The sequence below is a fragment of the Sarcophilus harrisii genome, chromosome 4 (assembly GCF_902635505.1).
Source record: "Sarcophilus harrisii chromosome 4, mSarHar1.11, whole genome shotgun sequence".
NCBI lineage: Eukaryota > Metazoa > Chordata > Mammalia > Dasyuromorphia > Dasyuridae > Sarcophilus > Sarcophilus harrisii.
The window spans coordinates 99,279,208-99,302,073 of NC_045429.1; the positions used below are offsets into that span (position 1 = coordinate 99,279,208).

At 45.6% G+C, this 22,866-nt stretch overlaps 1 protein-coding gene across 1 annotated transcript; it reads right to left on the reverse strand.

The window, feature by feature from the left end:
* Positions 1 to 1,779: 1,779 nt before the first annotated feature.
* Positions 1,780 to 21,571, reverse strand: NUAK2 (NUAK family kinase 2). Its single transcript, XM_031937228.1, has 7 exons — positions 21,338 to 21,571; positions 11,969 to 12,089; positions 8,994 to 9,145; positions 7,885 to 7,950; positions 5,579 to 5,698; positions 4,911 to 5,043; positions 1,780 to 3,739 (listed from the first exon to the last, which is right to left on the reverse strand). Exons 1-7 carry the CDS (start codon positions 21,569 to 21,571, stop codon positions 2,679 to 2,681), a joined length of 1,887 nt encoding a protein of 628 aa, XP_031793088.1. The 3' UTR covers positions 1,780 to 2,678.
* Positions 21,572 to 22,866: the final 1,295 nt, after the last annotated feature.

Sequence of the window (22,866 nt, forward strand, 5' to 3'; positions counted from 1 at the left end):
GGTATTTTCCCCCCTAATTGATTTTTCTAGTGTGGATGGTTTGGTCAAAGTCTTGAGAAATTAAAGATCTCATTCAGTGGACTCTGCAATGTCTAACACTTGTGGCTACCAGCATGCTATCTAAAAGTAAGAGCTTTTGGAGAACCTCATTATCCATCAGAAATCTCTCTTCAAATTGGCCTCTGTCCTAGAGCTCCCCAGATTTCATCAGCCTTGGGATTCCACCTTCACTGCCATTTTGTCTTTCTGATCAATTATCTCCTTTCTCACCAGCTGCATCACTTTGAGATATCTGAATTTTTCCCCATTCCCTCCTCTATGAGGTTGGTTGGTTTGTTTGTTTTTGCTGAGGCAATTAGGGTTAAGTGACTTGCTCAGGGTCACACAGCTAGGAAATGTTAAGTGTCTGAAAGCAGATTTGGACTCAAGTCCTCCTGACTTTAGGGCCGGTGCTCTCTGCACCAACTAGCTGCCCCCTGAGGTATGTTCTTCTTTCCTCTTCCACCTTGATTTTCAGCTTCCTTTTGTGGTGGTCTTCCTCAGTCCCAGTCCTCCCAGAAGGCAGGGAAAACTTTTTGCTTCTTAGCATAGTGCCTGGCCATTAGTATACACTTAATATTTATTGACTAATAGATTAAAATAAGGGAAAGCCTTTGGAAAAAGGTCAAACCTAATCAAACAACAGAGAATTCAAAGGGAAAACGTTATAACAAATGAAGGAAGATCCTTCAAATACACTTGGATCTATCACACATTGGAAGCTTCACAAGAATGTTAGTAAAGAAAGATTCAAATTTTTACAGATCTATTTCTTAATTAAAGGGCAAGCTGGATGACCAATAATAGTTGGGTATGCCATAGAAGAGGTTACTTTTGCATATAGCTTGTGGTAGATGGCTGCTAAGGTCCCTTCTAGCTCTCAAATTCTGTAAAAAATCTTGGGGGTCAAGGACATCAGATGTGTCTTTCTTTTGGAAGATTATAAATGATGGGCTTGTTTTCAGAAAATGCCTGCCTTGCCCCGTTTTGGATCCCTGGTTTGGCTTGCACAGTTCAGATATATTTGTGTTCCTTCCTCCTACTGTGACTGGATAACCAAGACTTGACTCTGACTCTTGCTGTTATGGCTGATTCCTCCTTGCTGTCTTTTAACTCACGGCGCTTATGATATACATGGTTCTCAGCTACACTAGCACTGGGATGGCCATCCTGAAGGCATCTTAGATTTCAGGAACCTTGTGGCCCAAAAGGTGCCATGCTGTTCTGATTCTTTGCCCAGTGAAACAGCTAATCTTAACTATTGGCAAGTAAGTGCCTTCCTGTCAGTGTGATCCTCGACTCAGCTTCCAAAATTTGAGATCAGTTTGATTTAAGTAATCAGATGACTGAAGTGGGGAAAGAGTTGTCATGTGTCAGTTAGAGATGATAAGAGTCCACAAGCTTTTCCAAAGTCCCCCAGTAATCAGGATCATGAGTAAATTGGGCCAATCCTAAATTCTGTCAATGGGATATGACAAAGAACCTTCTGCAATTGAGGTGGTAAAGTCAGTGGAGCTGAATGCTTGTGGGTCTGAAAAATCACAGCAGGGTTCATGACAATAACAAAGAAACTTAATTTAAAATAGATCAGTAAGCTGAGGAACTGAGCCACAGAATGTTTTCTTATGTACTTTCACTTCCCTGAAATTTGATTGCTGCTCATTTTTTGGGTGGGTATTGCTGTTTTATTTTTTTTCCTTGTGACCATGACAACACACAAAAAAAAACACCAAAACACCATTTTGGGAGGATTCAATCCATTCATATTATTGAAAACAATAAGATTCATTTTTCAAAAAATAACACATCACTGAGAAAATAGAAATAAATAGAAAACTTCTCTTTTCAAGACAAAAAGACCCCAGGACTGTGATCATCCACCCACCCATTAGAGAAGAGGTCAGATATGGGGTGGGGAATTGGGGAAAGAATAAGGAGGACTGGTAGCCTTCCTCATTTGAGGTTCAAAGATCCAGGAGCCTGGGCCCCACTGAGATGACCATTGTATTTGTGCAGCAGCAAAGGGCCCTTTTTCAAGTCCTGTGGATTTATAGCAGCTTCCCTCAGTGGCTCTGAGGGAAAAGCCTGATACGGGCTTAGGCAATAGGGAAAGGGGGAAGAGATGTGTAGTTCTCTGGAACTACTGAGCAGACCCTCCCCTCGTTCAGGGAGGTGCCAGAGACACCCCGCCATGACACTGTAAAAGTCACAAAGGCACCACAATGGGCACCTTATTTCCATTTTGGAGTTCAGGCTTGAGAAAGAATCCATTTCTTCTGAAAACTCGACTCTGGAAGTCTTCCAAGCTGATTCAACACCTCCCTCATCCTGGAGCGAGAGGCGGAGGCAGTTGTCTGGTTCCTTGGCGTATCAGGAGTTGGCCACTTGCAGATTGTCCATTCAGACGTCTTTGGCCACTTGTTTACCCCTCCGCTTTCTACTGGTGTGACTGAGGCATGGGGTTTAAAGGGAGATCTCTAACCGTCATCCCACTTACTTTATTTCCCTCCCTTCCTCAGGACTTGAAGTCCAGTTCTCTTCAGCCTACAAGGCAGCCTTCCGAGGCAGAGGGATGGCCAAGCGTTTGAGCCTTCTTTAACAGACACAAAGGACGGGGAGGAACTGCTGCCTTCCCACCCTCAGCTGAGCTTCATGCCAACAGCCAGCGCCTGCCGGTATGTCTCAGTCACCTCCTGACAGTCCGTCAGGGAGAAGCAGCTGTCGGCAAGGGGATCCTGCCTCCACCTCCTGAGCCCTGCACCAGAGCTCCGAGGCCCTGGCTCATCCAGGCCCACCAGGTCGTCCACCGACACGCAGCCACGCAGGGGCAGCTTAGGGTTGGGCAAGCGTTCCGGCAGGTCCAGCTGGTCAAAGGACTCTGTGGACAGGATGCTGTCCTCGCTCACGGCCCCCGAGGGGCGGGTGGCCCGAGCGGAGGAGAGGGCCGGGGCCAGCTCGTCCAGAGACCCAAAGACAGCGAGCTCTTGTGAGGCCCCCGAGAATTTGCCATTGTGCTTGAGGATGCCCTTTCGGTGGAGGGGAAGCTGTGGGGGCCTCGAGGGCTCCCTGACACTGGGGAAGCTGTTCACAAACACGTCGCCCGCATCCAAAAGGTCCCCTGAATCACTCGGCTCGGGGGAGGAGTAATAGCCCGACTCCCTCTGCCGAGGTTTCTTGAGAATGCCCTTCTTGGGGAGGGCCGGGGCAGTGTGCCTGGGACTGATGGGGGCCACGGCGGGCTCTGGGTCAGGCTCCCCCAAGCTCTCCCTCTGTCCCTCTGCGGGAGAAGCTGCCTTCTTCTTGAGGATGCCCTTGGGCAGCTTGAGAATGCCCTTGCCCGGGCCAGGGGAGGGCTCTGCCCCCACCCCGCCCTGGAGAGACTGAGCCATATCGTTCTCCTTGCGGGATTTCTTGAGCGAGTGCTGGCGCTCCAGCCCAGTCCCGCTGGTTGTGTGCTGCTTAAAGAAGCTGCACACCTTGGCGCCGTTCTCCAAGAGGGGCCGAGAGGAACGGCGGAGCCATTCGGCCACGGTGGCCCGGGGCGCATCCCCCCCTGGAGGTCCGCTTTCCTGAAGGGCCTCCTGCTCCCCGACTGGCGTGGCGTAGCCCCAGTTGACCCACCAATGGCTGGCCACGTCCTCCAGGGTGGCCCTGCGGGTGGGGTTCACCATCAGCAGCCACCGGATCAGTCCACAAGCATCTGGAAAGCAGAAAAGAAAGCAAGGGGATTAATAGAGCATCCCCCAATGGCCTCTCCCCTACTGCCTGTCTCCCCACTCAGGTTAATATTATCCCTGCTTGGCAGCTGTGTGACCGTAACCTTGATTGTCTAAAAAACTCCAAACTCCCCCTTCTAATTATTATCTCCCCTATTAGAATGTGGGCTTCTTGAGAGACCATACCAAGTTTTAATACAAAGAGTACACAGTAAGTACCTAATAAATGCACATCAACTGACTGACTAAACTTGTTCATTCTCTCCTTTTTCCATTTCTGCCATTTTTTATTCTACTCCTTTGCCACCAGGCCAGGTCCCTTTCAAACTCCGCCTTCTACAGGAAACCTCCTTGGACTGAGTCCTCCAGACCCCTCAGCATGGAGGTGGATTACTTTGGCTCCTGATCTCTGCTGGTTTGTTAGTGGTTCAGGTCCTTCTTCCTACTGGAGTATCCTCCTTATACTCACAGGGATGTCAAGTACCACTGGACTGAGTCTTCCATTCCATTCCAGGGTCTAGACCCTCTCAGGTGCTCCCTGGAGGGGGTTACTTTGGCCCCTGATCTCTGCTAGTTTGTTAGTGCTCTTGGTCCTGCTTCCTGCTAGAGTGTGCTCCTTAAGCTCACAGGGTTCTCAAGGACCATTGTAATCTGTGATGTTCTTGATTCCTTTTCTCCACCCTCCATCTCCCTGGTGCCTGAGGAAGAACTTTGTACAATGAGGTGGTCGTGAGGTCCTACTGTTGACTAGATCATAACCACAGTATGATTGACAATGATTCCTGAGGAAGAAGGCAATCATTTTTTTTTTTTTTTTGACTCTTCCTCCTTGGGCCTAAATTTTTTAAAAAATGAATTTAAAAAATCAAAGTATTTATTGGAAAGAACTTTCCCAAGTATAGGAAAGCGTTGTCTCAGGGAAGGAAAGTGACCTATGATCCCTTTTCCTGAGAGACGGTTCCATTTTTTGGGAATATTGACAGGCCGTTCAGAGGGAGAGAGAGAGACAAGATGATATCTGAAATGGAGGGCAATATCTAAACCTTTTTAGAGTTGGTCACTGCTACATATTCCTTCTGCCATTTATTTTACAAAGGGAACCAGAGAGAGGGAGGTGCTTTATCGGGCAAATCCAGTACATCTCATGCTGCTCACCAGAAGGTCTGATGGGCTCTCGGTATTCCCCGTTGCTGATCTGTTTCACAAGGCTCTTGTAATCCTGTCCGTCAAAAGGCATCATGCCATGAACCAGGATATAGAGGAGAACACCCAGAGACCAGCTGTCCACCTGACAGAGAGAGAGGGGCATTGGTGACTGAGGGCACCCACTTCCTGGGCAGATCTGCCAGCCTCCCCACCCCAGGATCCCTTTGGATAAGAAATGCCCTTTGGGCATAATGGCTGTTTAGGGCCACGGGTAGGCAGCCTTCCTTCCCTTGCCAAGCAGAAAGACAAGCAGAAAGGAGTGAGGTTATGCACAAGATAGTCCTTCCTGGCTCTAAGGAGTGGTCAGCTTTGACATGGCCTTCAGACGACAACTAGGACTGCCTTATATGTCATGGATACTGAAGAGAAAGAGCCTCCTCATTTTATAGCTGTGGGAAATGAGGCACAGGATCTGTTGCCTGCATAAATAAGGCGACTGCAGGAGATCCAAGGTGGAGCCCTGATTCTTACCAGGCTTGGTATCTGGCCCCACTTCTAACAACCCATGGAAGGCACCTGCACAATTGGCTAAGGACTCTTGTTTGTCCCAATGAGACCAAGATTCCAGGAAGGTAAAGGAATCCCCAGAGGGACCAGCGGATCCGGGGGCTACTCACCTCTGGGCCCATGTATGGCTTCCCATTGACAATCTCTGGAGAAGCATAGAGGGGGCTCCCACAGAAGGTCTGCAGGAGCTTGTCCTGCTGGTAGAGATTGGAGAGGCCGAAGTCTGCGATCTAGGGGGTCAGACAAGAGGTGGAGGTTACACGGAGGCTGGAAGATCTTTTCTCCCCTGCCCCTCTCTCCAGCAGGTTCTGCCCACTTTCCTCACCAAAGGGCCATCTGGGGGAGGAAGCATGTTAAGCTTCCTTGCTCATCTATAAAACAAGGAGTTTGGTCTAGATAGCCTCTAGCATCCTTTTTTAAAAGCTCTAAATCTGTGAACTTATGATCTCTCCTCTGCTTCGTGAAAGTTTTGGTGACTTTTATAGATCTCAGTGATCCTTAAGCATCCATCCCAGCCCGTGATGCATGTATTGTGGGGGTGTGGATGGGATAAGGGAGATGCTATCTAGTGGATATTAGTCTTGTTTTCCTCCAACCAACTAAGCCACTGAAGGAGAGTAGCCTATAGCCTGGACTTCTGCTTTCCTAGCACAGTGCTGGACACAAAACAAGACATTTTCTGATGACTGAAAGGAGGATCTGGGGAAAAGCATGGAAGGAGGAAGAGACAGACTCTTTACATCTAAATCCAAAGGCCATGACCTTAAGAGAGCCATTGGTTACTGATTAGCCCTACCAGCATAAGCTACCTTCCCAGTAAATAACCCATTTCTCTCTATACTGCCTGGAGTATGGTGGGTGTGGTGGAATGGTCTCTTTGCTGTTAAAGAGTTATGCTCAGGAGATAGCTCACTTACAAACAATCTGAACCTTTGTACTAATAAGACTTGGGGCAGGAGCCTCTAAAAGGTCAGGAACCCCAAGTACAGTGGTAATAACAACTCAACATGTATACAGAGATGTTTTCGTTATTTCAGATGATCCTCCCAGCAACCCCTACCCCCCATTTTGCAAATTAAAGTTGCAACTCGCCCTGGAACTCCCATCGAGTACGTGTCTGAGATGGGACTGAGACCTAGGTCTTCCTGACTAAATTCACCATTCTAACCATTAACCACCTTGCCGTTCAGTATTATCTGGGGTCCAGGGACAGTTCACACCAGGGTGGTAACCTTGAGACCACCTTCCTGACCGCCTCAGCCTCTGATGGAGGTTCCATCCAAATCACCCTCAGATTGATTAGTTTCAGTCAGTGGTTGTTTATGAAACTGTGGCTAGAAGGTTTATGACTTAATTGGTCCCTTATCAAGGTAGCCAGGTCATTAAGCAAAGACGGGAAAGTTCAAGCCTATTCTAGAAAACTAGTTTATTGGTGCCAGTTATCTCTGACCAGCTGCAAGGGAGGCCCCACCTGTTCCAGGAACCCATAGGCAAAGGGTACTCGAGGGCAAGGAACCACTGGGCTACCCATGGGAAGCGCATTCCCCATTTGGGATTGGGTCAGACCTCTTCCTCTAGGATGGCACTCAAAGCATGGCTATGCAGATGCCTTTTCTTGCAGAATCCTGGCTGAAAGACCCAAGTTCAAAGACACTTAGCTAAACCTACCTCCCAACACAGAGGTCATGGACTTAAGATGCAAAATGAGACATACATCTATTGAAATGGCCAATGTGGATACGCATTTGGCTTAGATTTGCTCTTTATTTTATTGTCATTTTGAATTTGGGAAGGAGGGAAAGCAAATACTTGTTAATCCTCCCCAAAAAAACTTAAGAAAAAAAAATTTAAGGCTACCTACTTAAATCTGAAATGACAAGGGTGTCTTCTAAAATTATAAGATCACAGACCTACACTGGAAAGGCCTTCAGAAATTCTCTAGTCTAATCGCTTCACTTTACAAAGACATTGAGATCTAAAAAAGTCATTTGTCTAAGGTCATACAGAGGGTAAATATCAGAGGTGAGATATGAACCTTATTTATTTGAACTCTAGAATTGGCTCTTTCTGTTTCTGTTGTTTTCCTGGCATTCTGAGTCAGCGGATTTACGTTGATAAAGAATTCCTTCTAACTTCAAATGAGCCGCTTATCATTGCTTGGGACTCCAGTTAGCAGAAACAAGATAGGGTTACATTATATGGTTAATAAGGATGCCCTGGGTGATTTCTAGGAAGTGGTGCAGAATGAAGACTCCCATCAAATGCATCCAACACAGAGGATAAAGGCCCCAGGCTGTGGGCAAAGGCCAACTGCCATGAGCTCTGTGAGCACCTGGAAAGCTCTGCTCAGCCACCTGCCCTAAGGGCTCAGCAGACTTAGAGTGGGGGAGGCTTCAGAAATGAAAATGAGACTCACCTTGATATTGTCATTAGCATCCAGGAGGATATTCTCCAGCTTTAGATCCCGGTGGACAATCCCATTCTGGAAAGGGAGGAAAGATAAGAATAGGTCAAACAGGAAGGTATACTGACCAGGGAAGTCAGTGGAAAAGGCATGGAGAAATTGGGGACCCTAAAAAAGAAGGGAGTCATAGACTAAACATTGGAAATGTGGGATAATTTATAGAGTTTTGCTTTTGGGGTCGAAAAACCTAGTCTACTTTTTGCTAGCTGGGGAAATCAATCTATCCCTCTGGTTGCTTTTGAAAAATGGGAGATGATAATGCACAAAAATATTTTACAGCAGTTATTTATAACAGTGAAAAACTAGAAACTAAAGGAGTGCCCATCAATATGAGGAATGGCTGAACAAATTTAAGGGACATTAATGTAACAGAACATTATTGTGCTGTGAGAAATAAGAGGCCCTTTGAAAGTGTTTCTTTATGATGTTATTGTATAGATCCAAGGATTCTGATCAATGTAATGACCAATTATAATTCCAGAGGATCAATATTAAGGCATGCCATCCACCTCTAGCTGGATTATGAACTCAAAATGTGAAATGAGACATTCCTTTCTGAACATATCCAGTTAAATAATTTGCTTTGCTTATAATAAATATACATTTGTATATTTTAATGGATGGGGAGGTGGGATACGTGTGTACATGTGGCTAAGAAATGAATTCTCTCTTCTACAAATAAGTGAATAGAAGGAATCACCTACGAGTAGGACAGTTTTGAAAGTTATATATGAAATTTACTGTATACTTAAAAAAGAAAAGCAAATTATGTAATAGATTCATGGTTTCATGTAAAATTCTCTCCTTCCATTGTACAATGGCTATGGAAACATTCTTTCCTAAGGTCCATCTCAGTATTAACATCTTCTATCCCTTTATGTGCTTCCTTGGAGGTAATGGATCCTAGAATAGGAATTTGAAGACCCTCTTGCCTGATTACAACAGACAAACTTTCCAGCCCCTTCCTAGAAGGTGGAGGGCAAATCCAAGAGTTCTTGGCAGGGGGGACAGACAGGGCAAGGAAGGACAGGCAGGTGTAGACTGGGACGAAGGCGCCTTACTTTGTGGCAGTAGTACACTGCTGAGACAATCTGTCGGAAGAAATGCCGGGCTTCTTGCTCACTGAGACGCTGCCGTTCACTAATGTAGTCGTACAAGTCTCCCCGGCTGGCGTACTCCATGACAATGACAATCTTGTTGCTGTTTTCAAACACTGTGATAAAAAGAGTGGGGAAGCAGTCAGATTTAGGGGTGTCTTGTTTGGGGCGACAGCAGGCAGGGCGTAGGGCTGGTAGCAGACTGGCATGTGCCCAGGAAGCTAGGGCTACAAGGTGTTGTGTTCAGGGGCTCAGATCTTCCTACCAAAATATAAGCTGAGTGAGGGTTCTGGCTTTCAAGGAGAAACTTGGGGGAGACTTAGGATGGGGTTATAGATCTAAGAGTCCAAATCCCTTAATCTATACTCAAGAAAACTGGACTTGGGTCTCTCCAAATTTAGCATCCTACTAATAGTACCACCCAAACACCTGTGGGGGCAATGGACTTCAAGTTTCCTTGCAACAGTGGGCCAGGTCTATCCCACAGGTGTGAAACTAAAAGCTATCAGCCTGCCAATTTTTAGTAAGAGCGGGGTTGGGGTGGGTGGAGTATCTTCTGAATTAAATTCAACAAACATTTATGAAGAGCCTAGAGAGCTCTGTGCCAGGAATACAAGCAAAATGTATATGAGACATGCTCCTTGCCCTAATATATAGTAAAGTATAAATGTGGAGAAGCACAAACAGGACTGTGAGGGGCCTGGCTCCCTCACCTACAATAGAAACCCCTCACAGGCCATCATCTCTCTGCTGCTACCTGTTCACATTCAGAAGGTAGGGAAGACTGTCTTAGGGACCTTTCAGAGAGCCTCTGACACTGTGCTTCTTGAAAAGCCTGTGAGGGTGTAGCATGGGAGGCCCATGCCCTAGCCCCAAGGAATTACCTACTTGTTGTTCCTGAAAAACTAGGGCAAAGGATGATTTACTAAGCTGGTCCCTCGGCAGGCAGGATGGGCATATGTGCACCCAAGTGCGAGCTCTGCCTGTTGCCTGAGCACTGTCCTATGAATTTAGCTTGCTGAGTCAGTCCCAAACATACGCTCTATACAATTTCTTGTCTAAGTCTGTAGCTCTCAAGGTCATAGGACTAGGACCCAGGTACACACCTGGGTCAGAGTTCCCCAGAATATAATAAAGCATGAATAGAATCTTGTGGGGAAAAGTGCAATGTTTGTACTCTTTTTAGGGGCACAAAAGAATTAAGCAGCTGCTTATGGCTCAGGTCCCTGGATTCCGACTGTGCCCGATGGCAGAGAATGTAATCTCTGTCCCAGAAATTCCAAGGAGATAAACCCCACTCAGAGCTAGTTAGGGCACATCCAAGAGGAGGAGCAGAGTCATTCTGCTCCCCTACCCCTACCCCAGAGGCCCGCAGCAGGATCGGGATGGGACCTGACCTTTCATAGCCTTTACCCCAACGCCTGAAGGAGCCAAAGGAATCAGACAGAGTAGTCTTCAAATTCATATATAAATGGACTTTGGGGGAGGAGGTCTAAGAACATCCCTACCGGTGGGGGTGGGGGTGGGAGAGTTCTCCTTGCAAGCAAGGCCATAGGCACTCGAAAGAAAATTCACATACATGGAACATACACACACCCCATCCAATCACCAAACTTGTCTTAGCCAATATATTGTCCCCTTCCCACCCTCCCCTAGGAAAATAAATGGATACAATCAGCCTTTTCTACCATTTGCCCAGACTTTCTGCATGATTGGCTGGGGTGGAAGGGCCAGGCCCGGGCTAGCTGTTCTTGCCTCCCCAGCCTTCCCGGGAACCAGAAACCGTCTGAGAGGGAGTGGTTTGGGATGCTTCCCTGCCTGCTCCCTGTCATTAAATGGGGATAAAGTGAAAAGTTGGCGGGTCTCCGCTCCTGGCCCCTTCTCTCCTCCCCTTTCTAAGAAGCATTAAGACCACAATGCAGACAGGTGCATGTGGGTGTCTGCCTTCTCCCCACTCCCCCAATTGTTTGGAACACAGGACAGAAGGTGGCTGGAATGAGTGACGTCAAGAAGAGGAGGCCGGGATGAAGGAGGGGAGGAGGAGAGAATAGAGCAGGGCAGGTGGAGAGCTAGCCCGCAGGCGGGAGTGACTCAGGCTACAGGTCCAGGGGAAATGAGACACTCCGGCTCTGTCTATGCTTGTGTGTCTGTGCGTGTATGAACACCTTTGGGGAGGGGGGATGGTAATGAGGGTAGCTTTGAATTCAGGATTTTGTGTGAAAAGGCATGGGAACATGCCATGGAAACTGCGCTGGAATGTCCAGACCCAAGAGCCAAGTGACCTTGACAAGTCTCAGAGACTTAGTCTTTTCATCTGTAAAATGGAGATAATAAAGTGTGTTCCAACTTCTGGGCCATTCTGGCTTACCCCACCCACCCCTGCTCTCATAGAGCCTCTGTAAAGGTCAAAATAGAGAATGCTTGGAAAGTATGTTGTAGCTGTAAAATGTTATCAAAATATGAACGGCAATTTGTGGATTGATGAGTGTTTGGATTTAAGCTTTAAAGCACTTTATAAAATGTGAATTATCCTATAATTATAGAGGCAACATAATATATAAGGTATGGAGCATTTTGAACTTGAAATTAGGAAGACCTTTGAATTTTCCCCCAGAATTACTAGCTGTGTGGCCCTAAGTGTATCACTTAATGTCTATTTGCCTCAGTTTCCTCGACTGTAAAATGGGGATCATAAAATAGCACCAGGGTTGTTGTGAGGCTCAAATGAGGTATTATTTATAAAGCATTAAGCACAGGGCTTGGCACACAGTAGGTACTTAATAAATGCTTATTCCCTTTCCCCATCCCCTTCCCTTAGTTGAATAACCTGTTATCTAAATATCTCCTGGGCACTGTGAAGAATTTCTTGGGGGCTGAGAAATTTGGACAACCTCAAATGATACCCTCCCTTTCACCACCACCCCTTCCTCTTTCCTTACCTTCATGGATGGTGATGATATGTGGGTGGTTAAGAGATGACATGATTTCAATCTCCCTCCGGATGTGCAGTAGGTCCTGCTCATCTTTGATTTTATCTTTCCGGATGGACTTGATGGCCACCTGGGAGAAGAAGGAGGGGAGAATTATTACTCAGAGGTTTTTTTCATATTCATTTTCCTGAAAGTCTCTTTGCACATAGATAATATCACTGACACAATGGGACTATAAAACTGAATAATCCTGGGTTTTCCTGAAATCCTGACTCTGCTATTTGTGGTCTGTGTGACCTAGGAGGGATGGTCACTTTATGTCTAAATTACAGACTGGGTAGTAGTAGACAGGGCACAGGACTTGTGAGTCAGGAGCATTTGGGTTCAAATAGCTGAACCCAGAATAAATCATATTACTTTGTGCCTCAGTTTCCTCATCTGTAAAAAATGAGGAGTGTGTGGTCTCTTCAAGTTCAAAATATATGATCCTATGGGATGGAGTGCTTTAGATGACTTCTAAAAAATTCCACCAAGTCTAAATGCTAACTGTCTTGTGAGATCAGAATACAGGGAAAAATAGGATTAAACTGGCTACAAGATAGGATAAAGAACTTCTGGACAGAGTTGTTACTCATCAGAACTGCTGACAAGAGAATCTCACCTGCTCAAGTGATTATAGGGTCTCATTTCCCTGAGGCCATTTGGGTGTGGTTTAGTCCTAGACTTGAAGGACTTCAGGAATGATGAACCCTTTTTGTGGATCCCTTTGGCAACTAGATAAAATCTATGGACCCCTTCTCACAATCATGCTTTTAAATGTGTGAAATCAAATGTACAGGATCACAAAAGAAACCAAATCTACTGAAATACAGTTATCAAAATATCAAAAAAGCAAGTTCAAGGGCCCCGGGCCAAGATCTCTTGCCCAAGGGGCAGAGTTTGTGTATTTGTTGAGGTCAGTAGGTGGTTCAGTGAGTGAATAAATCCATGGCCCTAAAGTTGGGAAGCTGCCATTTTAAAATCTGCCCTCAGATATTTATTGGCAGTTGTGAATTCTGGGAGAGAAAGACGAACTTCTGTTTGTCTCTGTTTCCTCATTTGTCAAATAGAACTAATAATATAATAGCCACCTTGCAAGATTATTGTGAGGATTAATAATATTTGTAAAGCGCTTAAGCATCGTACCTGGCTACATAGAAAGCACAAATATTATCAGACCTGGGAAAATCTGGGACATTAACAATATCAAGGCAATTCTTAGTGGAAGGGTATGTCTCTTGGAATGGGGGCTTGAGTGGGCGTCACTCTTTAGCCCTCAAGTCTCTTCATTTGTAAAGCTAGGGAAGCACCAGAGACTGAGCTTTCTGTTTCTGAGGAGTATAAGGGGTCATGTAGGAAAATAGGATTGATAGGAGCCCTTTCTCTGCAGTTCAGAGAGGCAGCTGCTACCTTACAAATGACAATGGAACAGCAGAACTTGGGGGAAGGAGGGAGGAGAAAGATTCAGTCAGTGTTCAAGGATCAAAATCAGAGACTTGGGATTGTTATGGGAAAGTCAACCACTATGGGGGGTGGAGGAGAGGAAAATCAATCTGCTCCCAATAACTCTTGTCTGCTGAGGGTTGGAACAGTAAACATAAAATTTCTTCCTGCATCCAGCCTGACAGACAAGTTTTTAGAAACCTGAACACAGACAGAGGTGAATAGCTTCTGATTTAATACTCCAGGAGGCTTCTCTCCAGAGGGACTTTGAATATTTGCCCCCCAACCCCCATCAGCCAAAGGGGGACAGAAAAAAAGAAACCATCCCAAGAGAGGAGGGGCCTCTAATCCACCCTTTCAAATGGGTCCCAAAGACAGACAATGAATGCCCTCCTTGGCTCAGAAGGACAGCCAACTCTGCTGGGACCGAGTTCCCCCATCGGACAAGAATGCGGAACAGTCATAATCCTGGTAAGAGGAGCTGGCTCACAAAGCCAAGAGCCTGGTCACCCCAGCAACAGGCCAGGGGGATGGCCTGGCCTCCCGCCCCCATCCCTCTATCTGGAGCCCTGGGAGGAGGGGCCCAACCTAGCCCCAGTGAATGGGCAAAGGGGAAAGCCCCTCTAGGAGCAGGCTACTGGGGACAATGGGCAAGGCGGGAGAGAGATGGAGGTCAGTCACCCTAGAGGCCTCTTTCCCAAATATTCAGATGAATGAGGCCCCGGTAAATGAGCCGGGCAGCAGCCCTAGTATGAGATGGGAATGCAGTTTCTGTTTTCCTCTCGTTTTCCCCTAGTATTTCTAAAGTAACCAACACACAGAATAGAAAGTTCCCTGGATGGGAAATAAGGAGATCTGGTTTCTTATCCATTTGCTAAAACGAATTCACTGTGTGACTTTGAGGAAATTACTTAAATTCTCTGGGCCTTGACTTTCACTGAGGAATCCTATTGGGGCCCTCCCTTCCCTGTTTCGGGAGAGGAGGTTTCAATAGACCTAAAATATAAAAGCACTTTGAGTTCTACAAAAGAAAGGAGCTATAGAAAAAAAAAATTATTGTCATATAATAAAAAAGCTATAAAATAAAACACACCCATAAATATAGATCAAACAAGTAATAATTGAGCAGTTATTAGAATGCCAAGCATAGATATAAAATATATACACATTAGTCATATAAATTAAACACAGGCCAACAAGCCTGGATCCCTAAACAAGTTGGGCCAGGCTGCAGAAGTCAGCAGATCTGCGTGTGAATCCCACCTGCATGTATAGAAGACAATCTCCTTCCCTGTTAGCTAGGATTTGGATACGCTTGCAAATATTTATTAAGCATTTGCTATATTTAAAGTAGATACTTTTTGCTGAATTGGACTGAACTGGATGATTGTGTGCAGTTCATTTCTTCTCTGTAAGCCTCAGTTTCCTCCTCTATAAAATGGGGATGAAAGTATGTATACTCCCTCCCTCAAGGCTGCTGTGAGAAAGGCTTTTTATGAACACCAAAGGACTCTATAAATGTGGATTGTTGTGATTATTATTATCATAAAATAAATTAAGTTGCCAGCAAATAGGAATGCCAATTAACAAAGGAGCACTATCTTGGCTAGCACCCTTACCCCTAGTAACAGGAAAGGAATGATGGATCACAAAGACTGGCCAACCATTTACCTCCTCAGAGGTCAAGGGGATAATTGAAGGGCCAACATAGACCAAAATACTCAAAGCAGCACTCTCAGTGGTAACAAAGGAGTGGAAACAAAGTACCATCCATCATTTGAGAAAGGACTGAAAAACCATGGTACAGGAATGTAATGCAATATTATTACTAAACAGAAAAGAATAAGAGGAATCAAGAAAAATGTGGGAAGAGCTCTATGAACTGAACTGAGAAAATAACTAGATGACGTAAATGAAAAAAGTTCTAAAAGGAAGTCAAATCTCAGGTAAATGAAAAAGTAATGGTATAATATATTAGTAAATTTTTGCTGTTTTCTTCCTTTTTCCTTTCTCTCTCTCTTTCTCTCTCTCTCTCTCTTTGAAGGGGGGAAATCTTTAAAAATATTATTTGTTATACAGGATGGCTCTCTGGGAGCAGGGCATTAGGGCTGAGACCTGAGCTCTTGACTTTTTAAGTGTTCTTTCAGTGCTACCAAGTTCCCTTCTTTTTTCTTTCACTTTCTGTCCCAAAGGACATCTCAAGCTAGTTAGGGTCCCCAAGGAATGGGAGGGGCTTCCCAGCCTTGTTTTCCAACCCAGAAAGAGATTGTGTCATCAGGGCTCCTTGTTGGTCCCCAAACAGGTGACAAATTGAGAGCACTAGTTTTTTCAGCATATCCGGGGAGAAACCAACTTCTACTCTGTCTTCTCCTCTGGTCTATTGTGGGTCCCTGATGGCCACCTTAATAATCCCACCACCTCTCACCGAGTTTTCCTACGGATCTTTGTCCTAACCCCATGCATTGGGAAAGGACAAGAGCTTCCCTCTTCACAGAGTAGCCAGTCAAAAGGGACAGTGATCCATTCTAGCCTCCAACCTTATGAACTTATCCAGAGGGAATAAAAACAATAATAATAGGAGAAACATGAACATCAATTCAAAGGCAGCCTCTGGTGGAAAAAGTCTCAGACTGAAACTGAACCTGGAAAATTCTGGCTCTGGAACTCATAGTTAGGTAGAGCCATAGTGTACAGTGCATTAAGCTCTGAGTCAGGAAGGCCTGTGTTCAGATTCAGGGATGTGAAAGGTATTTATGCTTATGAGTTCAAATGACTTCTAAGAGTCTTTCAAACTTTTAATTTTGATTCTAGACTTTCTCAAAAAGCAGTAGCTCTAGGCAACTGTCATATGAGATTTTTCATAAGATTATGATCTCATCTCTATTAACCAAACATGCTTCCATTAATAATAGCTAGCATTATGGAGCACTTTAAGGTTTTCAGAGCATTTTACAAATATTATTTCATTTCATTCTTGCCACAACCTTGGGAAGTAGGTTCTATTATCATCCTCATTTTGCAGTGAGAAAACTGATGTCTGAGGCAAGATTTGAACTTCAATTTTTCCTGACCCAGGTCCAATTTTCTATCTACTATTTCCCCTTGTTATAGTATTATTTCATCTGACTGGTAGTATTTCTACTAATTAATCTAAACTAGTTCATGGGGCCTTGGTGTATCTCCGTCAATCAGCCAATAAGCATTTAAGTACCTCCTATGATAGGTACTGGGGAATAGGTACTGGGCAAGCCTGAATGCTGCTGTTTCTCTTAAGATTTTTGTTCATGATTAGGAAGCCAAGCTGATACAAACTAAAATAAAGGGAAGGAGGTGTTCACAGGAGGGAGGAAGAGAATTAACTAGAATAGTCTAGTCCCAGGTAAAATCTTTTAATCTAAGATCTACTCCAGTGGGCAAGTAACTTCACATCTGAGCCTTAGGTTCCTCCTAAATTGAATAAGGAGTTTGGCTCCCCATCCAAGTTTCCTTTCCAGGTCTGCATAATCCTATCTTTCTCTTAACTTCCTACCCATCCCATTACCCCTCCACCAGGCTGCTAGTTCTTTTCTTTGCAGATGCCCCAAGGCTCTAAAGGAAGGGAATGTTCAGCATCCAGTTTTGGGCCTCAGGCCTTCTCCCCACACACCTGTTCTTCTGCCAAGGATCCCTGGGCTCTGGGTGTGGACAGCATCATTTGTCTAAAAGGACTCACAAATGAGAAAGGCCTGAACTTTGAGGATGAAGGCACAAGGAAGGAATCCCAAGGGAACTGGAGGGGCTAGGTTCTGAGACAAGATTAAGAAGTTAGATCTGACTTGGGGGAGAGGGGGTAGTAGGTGATGGCACCTAGAATAGTAGCTGTCACCTACAACTTGAACCAGGGAGAGAGGGCAAGGAGGTGTTGGGAGATGACCCATTTAGATAAGTGGCCAGAGAGGGACAGAGAGGCTAGGCATGAATGTGGGCACACCGAGTCTGCTGCTAGAAATTGTCTGCAAGGGAAGAAAAACTTTCTTGAGTGGCTGGCCTTCTCTGCCCCCATGGCAGGTCCCCCACCTCCAAGCTGCTCCACCCTTCTTGCCAAGCTGCCCGGACAAGGAGCTTCACAACCCAGCCCTGTGTGTGGCTTGGCCGGGGCCCAAGGACAAGAGCTGCCTGCAACCAGCAGTCTCTCCCTCTCCCTCTCTTGCTCAGAATAGGCAAGCAGAAGGGCTCGGGCTAGCACCAGGGGAGAAAGGAGTCCCGTTTAGGAAACTATCAAGAGAGGGCCTATGAATCACTGCCTGCCTACCTCTGGGGACAGTGTGAAAGGAGAACTAAATCTACCAGCACCATCCTCCTCATGGGCTATAGGAGACAAGAGCATCTTTGATCAAAGGATTACAGATCAAGACACCTAGAGGGTTCCCCCAGAGCTGGTTCCTGCATTTTACAAATGAGAAAACTGAGATACAGAGAGGGAGGAGGGGGTGTTAAGTGACTCGCTCCAAGTCATATTGATAGGAAGTATTAGAGGGAAAATTTAAACCCAAGTACTTGGACTCTGAGCACTGTACTGAGGAGGGTTGGCCCATAGGTACCAAGGAATAAAACAAAACCATTTTCTGAAGCACCCTAACCCTAACTCAAAAGCCTAGAAGCACCGAGGCACCCAGGACAGTTGTAATGCAGAGAAGAAAAAAAAAAATCAAAGGAGAAGCACATGAAGGACAAGGCCACTCTGGGCAAAGACCAGGTGCTAATAATTACATCAACACCTCTCCCCCCATTATTCTAGGCAGAAGGGATGAGGACCTAGGCCTTCCTGGACTGGGTCCAATGGTCAAGACTTATTAGAGAAAGCCATACACGGACAGTGGCTCACCTGGCACAGATCTGATTACCCAGACAGTCCTGAGGTTAAGGCCCTATAGTAGACTCTGATCTAGGGTTTTATGGGTGGATATGCTCTGGAATTAAGCCCAGTGTGGAATTCAGGGAACTATTCCATCATAAGCACATGATACAGGAGATGAAGGAGAAGACAACTGGGTAATGTAAACAACTGACTGCTTGAGCCAATTTCCAGTCCATCCACTAAGTTCCTAGTTGTACGGGACCTGAAGTCAGTAGTATTCTGTACCCGGAGCTCTGTGTGTGTGAGGGAGAAGAGGGTTAGCACAACAGCTCTAGGAGACAAGTGTCTTAAGCTGGGGGCACAGGTCCTTGAGCTTCCTGCTGGGGAAGAACAGGAGGAAATGTCATTTAGATGCCAAGAGTATCCTCAGGAGACAGAAAGATCCAATGCAAATATTTGCCTTTCCTTTGATGCCTTTCTGGAGTATCCATTAGTACTGTCCCTCCTTCCTCTCCCCAGACCGGACAGTCCCATCTGGCTTCTGATGATGCCTTCTCAAGCTAGTTGGGGTAGGAAAGAAGTCACTCCTCCCTCTATTCTCATCCCAACCCTAGTGGGTAGAGGCAGGGACCCCTCAGGATAGCCTTTCTTAGAAGGTAGGACTGGGAATTCAATTTCAACAAATCCAGGTTTTAAAAAATTGTTTATTAAATACCTACTGTGTTCAGCACACTAGAGACAAAGATAGAAATGATACAGATCTTGTTTTGAGGACACTTACAGTCTCTGCCACCTCTATCTCAGTAACTTTGAATAAATCTTTTAAATTTTCAGGGTCTCACTTTCCTCATCTGTTAACTGAGGAAATTTAACTAGATGATCTAAGGCTCCTTTCAGCTTTAAATCCTTGATTCTAATAAAAGGTAAAGCTATATACAAACCAAAATAACTGATTTCAGAAATGTAAGAAGTGCTGAGAGTTCTAGGCAAAAGAGTATCAGCCTTTTCAAGAGGAAAGAAGGGAAATGATGAAAGACTTCATGGAGTAAGTGCACAATATCTGGCATACAGCTATTTTGTTATTGAGTCTTGTCTGAGTTTGTTGGGGGGGGGGGTTGGTAAAAATACTGAAGAATGTGGAAAATTGTCTTTATATAGAATTAGAAAACATAAAAGGACAAAAATACATAAAAACAAAATAATAAAGAAATATAAAAAAGATGAAAATGCATAAAAAATATAAAGATCTTGCTGTCTGGGGGAGGGGGTGGAAAGAAGAGAAGGAAAAAAATTGGAACATAAGGTTTTGCAGGGGTGAATGTTGAAAACTATGCATATATTTTGAAAATAAAAATCTTTTTTTAAAAAATAAAAATACAGGTTTGCCATTTCCTTCTCCAGCTCATTTTTACAGATAAGGAAACTGAGGTAAACAAGAGTTAAATGATATGCTTAGGTCACACAGCTAGCAAGTATCTGAGAACTTGAACTCAGAAAGTTAAGTTTTTCTGACTTCAGGCCCAAAGTTCTGCTCACTGCACTACTTAGTTGCCACCTTGGCATACAGTAAGCATATTTGCTGACTGATTGAAGTGGTTGGCAGCAGAGTAGAAAAAAGTGCCCTTTTCTCCCCAGGAACTAAGAGGATGCCTTGTGAATTAAGAGTCTATATCCACTATTCCATTTTCAAGGTGGGAATATATAGCCTTGCGTCTGAAGTTTAGATATCACTCCCCAAGAAAAACATCTGCGGGTGATCTCTGGGAAGCAGCTGCTCCTAAGTTCTTTAGAACAGAAGTTGAGTACCCAACACTGCCAGTTCTTCCTTCTGAAGGAAGAGAAGACGTTCCTAGAAAGGTTAAGACATCTTTTTTGGGGGGTCAAGGAGAGGGGATGGAGGCAGTGGCAATGATTCCAGTCCAAGAACCACAGAATAAAGACTCAGACCAAGTAATCTCAAAACCCGGATCCTCCTCACCTGGCCCTCTTTAGAAACAGAAATGTTTTAAGTATTGCCCAACAGCTCTAAGTTGGCAGCCAGAATCTGGGGACTGTGCCAGGCATTAGAAGTGAAAATACACACACAATTCTATTGATTGGTCCATAATCCATCCCCCCATCTCCACCCATCTCCAGCCATCTCCCTCCTTCTCCAATGAATGACTTTTTGCATTTCAAATCAGCAACTGACTACAAAGGCACCAAGCAAACAAGTAAGGGGTGGAGACTGGGGTCAGATCCAAAACGCTAAACCTTGACCTTTAAGGATATTAAAAAACAAAACAAAAAAACCATCAAAAATCCCCATAGCCTTTTCTTAAAAGAATCCCTTCTTCAGGGGATTTTGCTTATGTTCTGGTACTTCTCACTCCAAATAACCATTGGCCTCTTTTTCAAATTTCAGAAACTTCAAACTACGCTGAAGAATTCCCTTTCCTCTAGTGTTGGAGGGGATACTGAAGCCCCCATTCCCAATGCATCTAAAACCCACTCCAAAACAGACTCGCTGCTAATTCCCAGCAGTCCTCTCTCCAGCTCATCACCCACAGTCCCCAAAGGTCCTTTGCAACCTCTGCTTTTCTTTCTTCCCCTCAAGGGGAGAGGGGGCGGGGGAGCAAGCTTGTCTTTAAATCGAGCCTTGGATGGCCCCCGAAAAGAGAAACCGAGACAATGGAGCAATAGCACACTTCTCCCCAGTCAGTCAGCAAGCTGCTCTTGCACAGCGGCTGGCCGACAGGTGGATCTCAGATGTCCCCCAATAAAACACATCATTCCTCACTGCGGTCTTTGAGAGGAAATAATTCAAAAGCTACCCATGTAGGTACTTCAAGAATTCGCGCCTCTTCCCCCTTTCTTCCCAATAATCTCCATCGAATCTGAGCCACCAGATGGTTGGATTTTCCCCCCAAGGGGGGGAGGACGGGACTGAGGAGGCAGCTCTGGGCATCTAAATGGGATCCGGGGTCCCTCGATCACTCCGTCTCCTTCCCCGCCACCCAGACCTCTGCGAACGCTTGGCGGACTCCCCCTCCCCGCCGAAGCCGAGGGCTCGGACTCACCAGTCTTCCCGACCGCTCTCTCGCTTTCTGCACCTTTCCGTAGGTGCCTTTGCCCAAGGTCTCCAGGAACTCGTAGTGGTGCCGCAAGTTGTGCTTGTGGTGGTGCCGCTTCACCGCCTGCTTCTTCATCAGGGGCTTGGGAGACTTGATGAGCCCGTCTGCCAGGGGCAGGGCGAGCCCCGTGGAAGGGGAAGAAGCCAGGCTGGAGCGTTTGGGGAAAGGGAAAGGCTCCATGGAGAGAGGGAGGCGGAGACTCCGCAGGGGACGCGGTTCGGAAGGAAGAGGGAGAAAACGCGGCAAGCAGCCGCCGCCGCCGGGAAAGCTCAGCTGCGCCGGGGCCCCGGACACTTGCGGGAGCAGCCCGGAGGCCCACAAACACACTTACAAATCCACGAAACTGACTGAGACTCAACGTTCCAAGTTCCAATAAAACTTACAAGCCCCCTGCAAGCTGGTCCCGCCCTCAGCCGCTCATTGGTCGGAGAACAGGCCGCACGTGACTTTGGACGCTTTGATTGGCTTATCCCCGTCTTCGTCCCAGATTCCCTCCTCCCCTTTCTGTGTGACTGCAAAAGGTGTCAATGAAGGTCCGGCTCTGCTGCCCTCCCCTCCCCCGTACCCAGGAATGACGAAAGGGAAGGAAGGAGAGGGACGGAGGATTTTTAGCAGAGAGTGAATGGGAGGAATTTTTTTTTTGGGGGGGGGGTTAGTCTTGCTGATGGACTGAGAGTTGCTGATTCTTGAAGATGGGGAATTCCCCAGCTATAAAATTAAACCGCTCACTTTGTGCGGCTCGGACAGCGTTAAATGCGCTGGTTTTTCCCTGGCGATACAGATGAGGAGGTGATGTCAGCCGCGCTGCTTCGGTTGTGTTTGTGCTTTCTATGGGAGGACGCAGGGGAGAAGACAGGACGTCAATCTTTTAAAAAGGGTCATTAATCTTTTTTTGTGTTGGACCACTAGCGGTGAAGCGGCTGGCTCCATCCCGTTCTCAGAATAATGCTTTTAGATGCATAAAAAAAAAAAAAGTACGAAGGATCTGAAAGGCATATTTCAAAATGCACATAAATTCACAGGCCCCGGATCAAGAACCCCATTTTTTTTTTTTATTTAATAGCCTTTTATTTACAGGATATATGCATGGGTAACTTTACAGCATTGACAATTGCCAAACCTCTTGTTCCAATTTTCCCCCCTTTTCCCCCCAGCCCCTCCCCCAGATGGCAGGATGACCAGTAGATGTTAAATATATTAAAATATAAATTAGATACACAATAAGTATACATGACCAAAACGTTATTTTGCTGTACAAAAAGAATCAGACTCTGAAATATTGTACAATTAGCTTGTGAAGGAAATCCAAAATGCAGGTGGGTATAAATATAGGGATTGGGAATTCAATGTAATGGTTTTTAGTCATCTCCCAGAGTTCTTTCACTGGGCGTAGCTGGTTCAGAAGAACCCCTGTTTTAAAGGAAGTCTGTTCTTGAAATCTATGCTGATTCGCTTCAGCTAAAGGAGATCTTTAC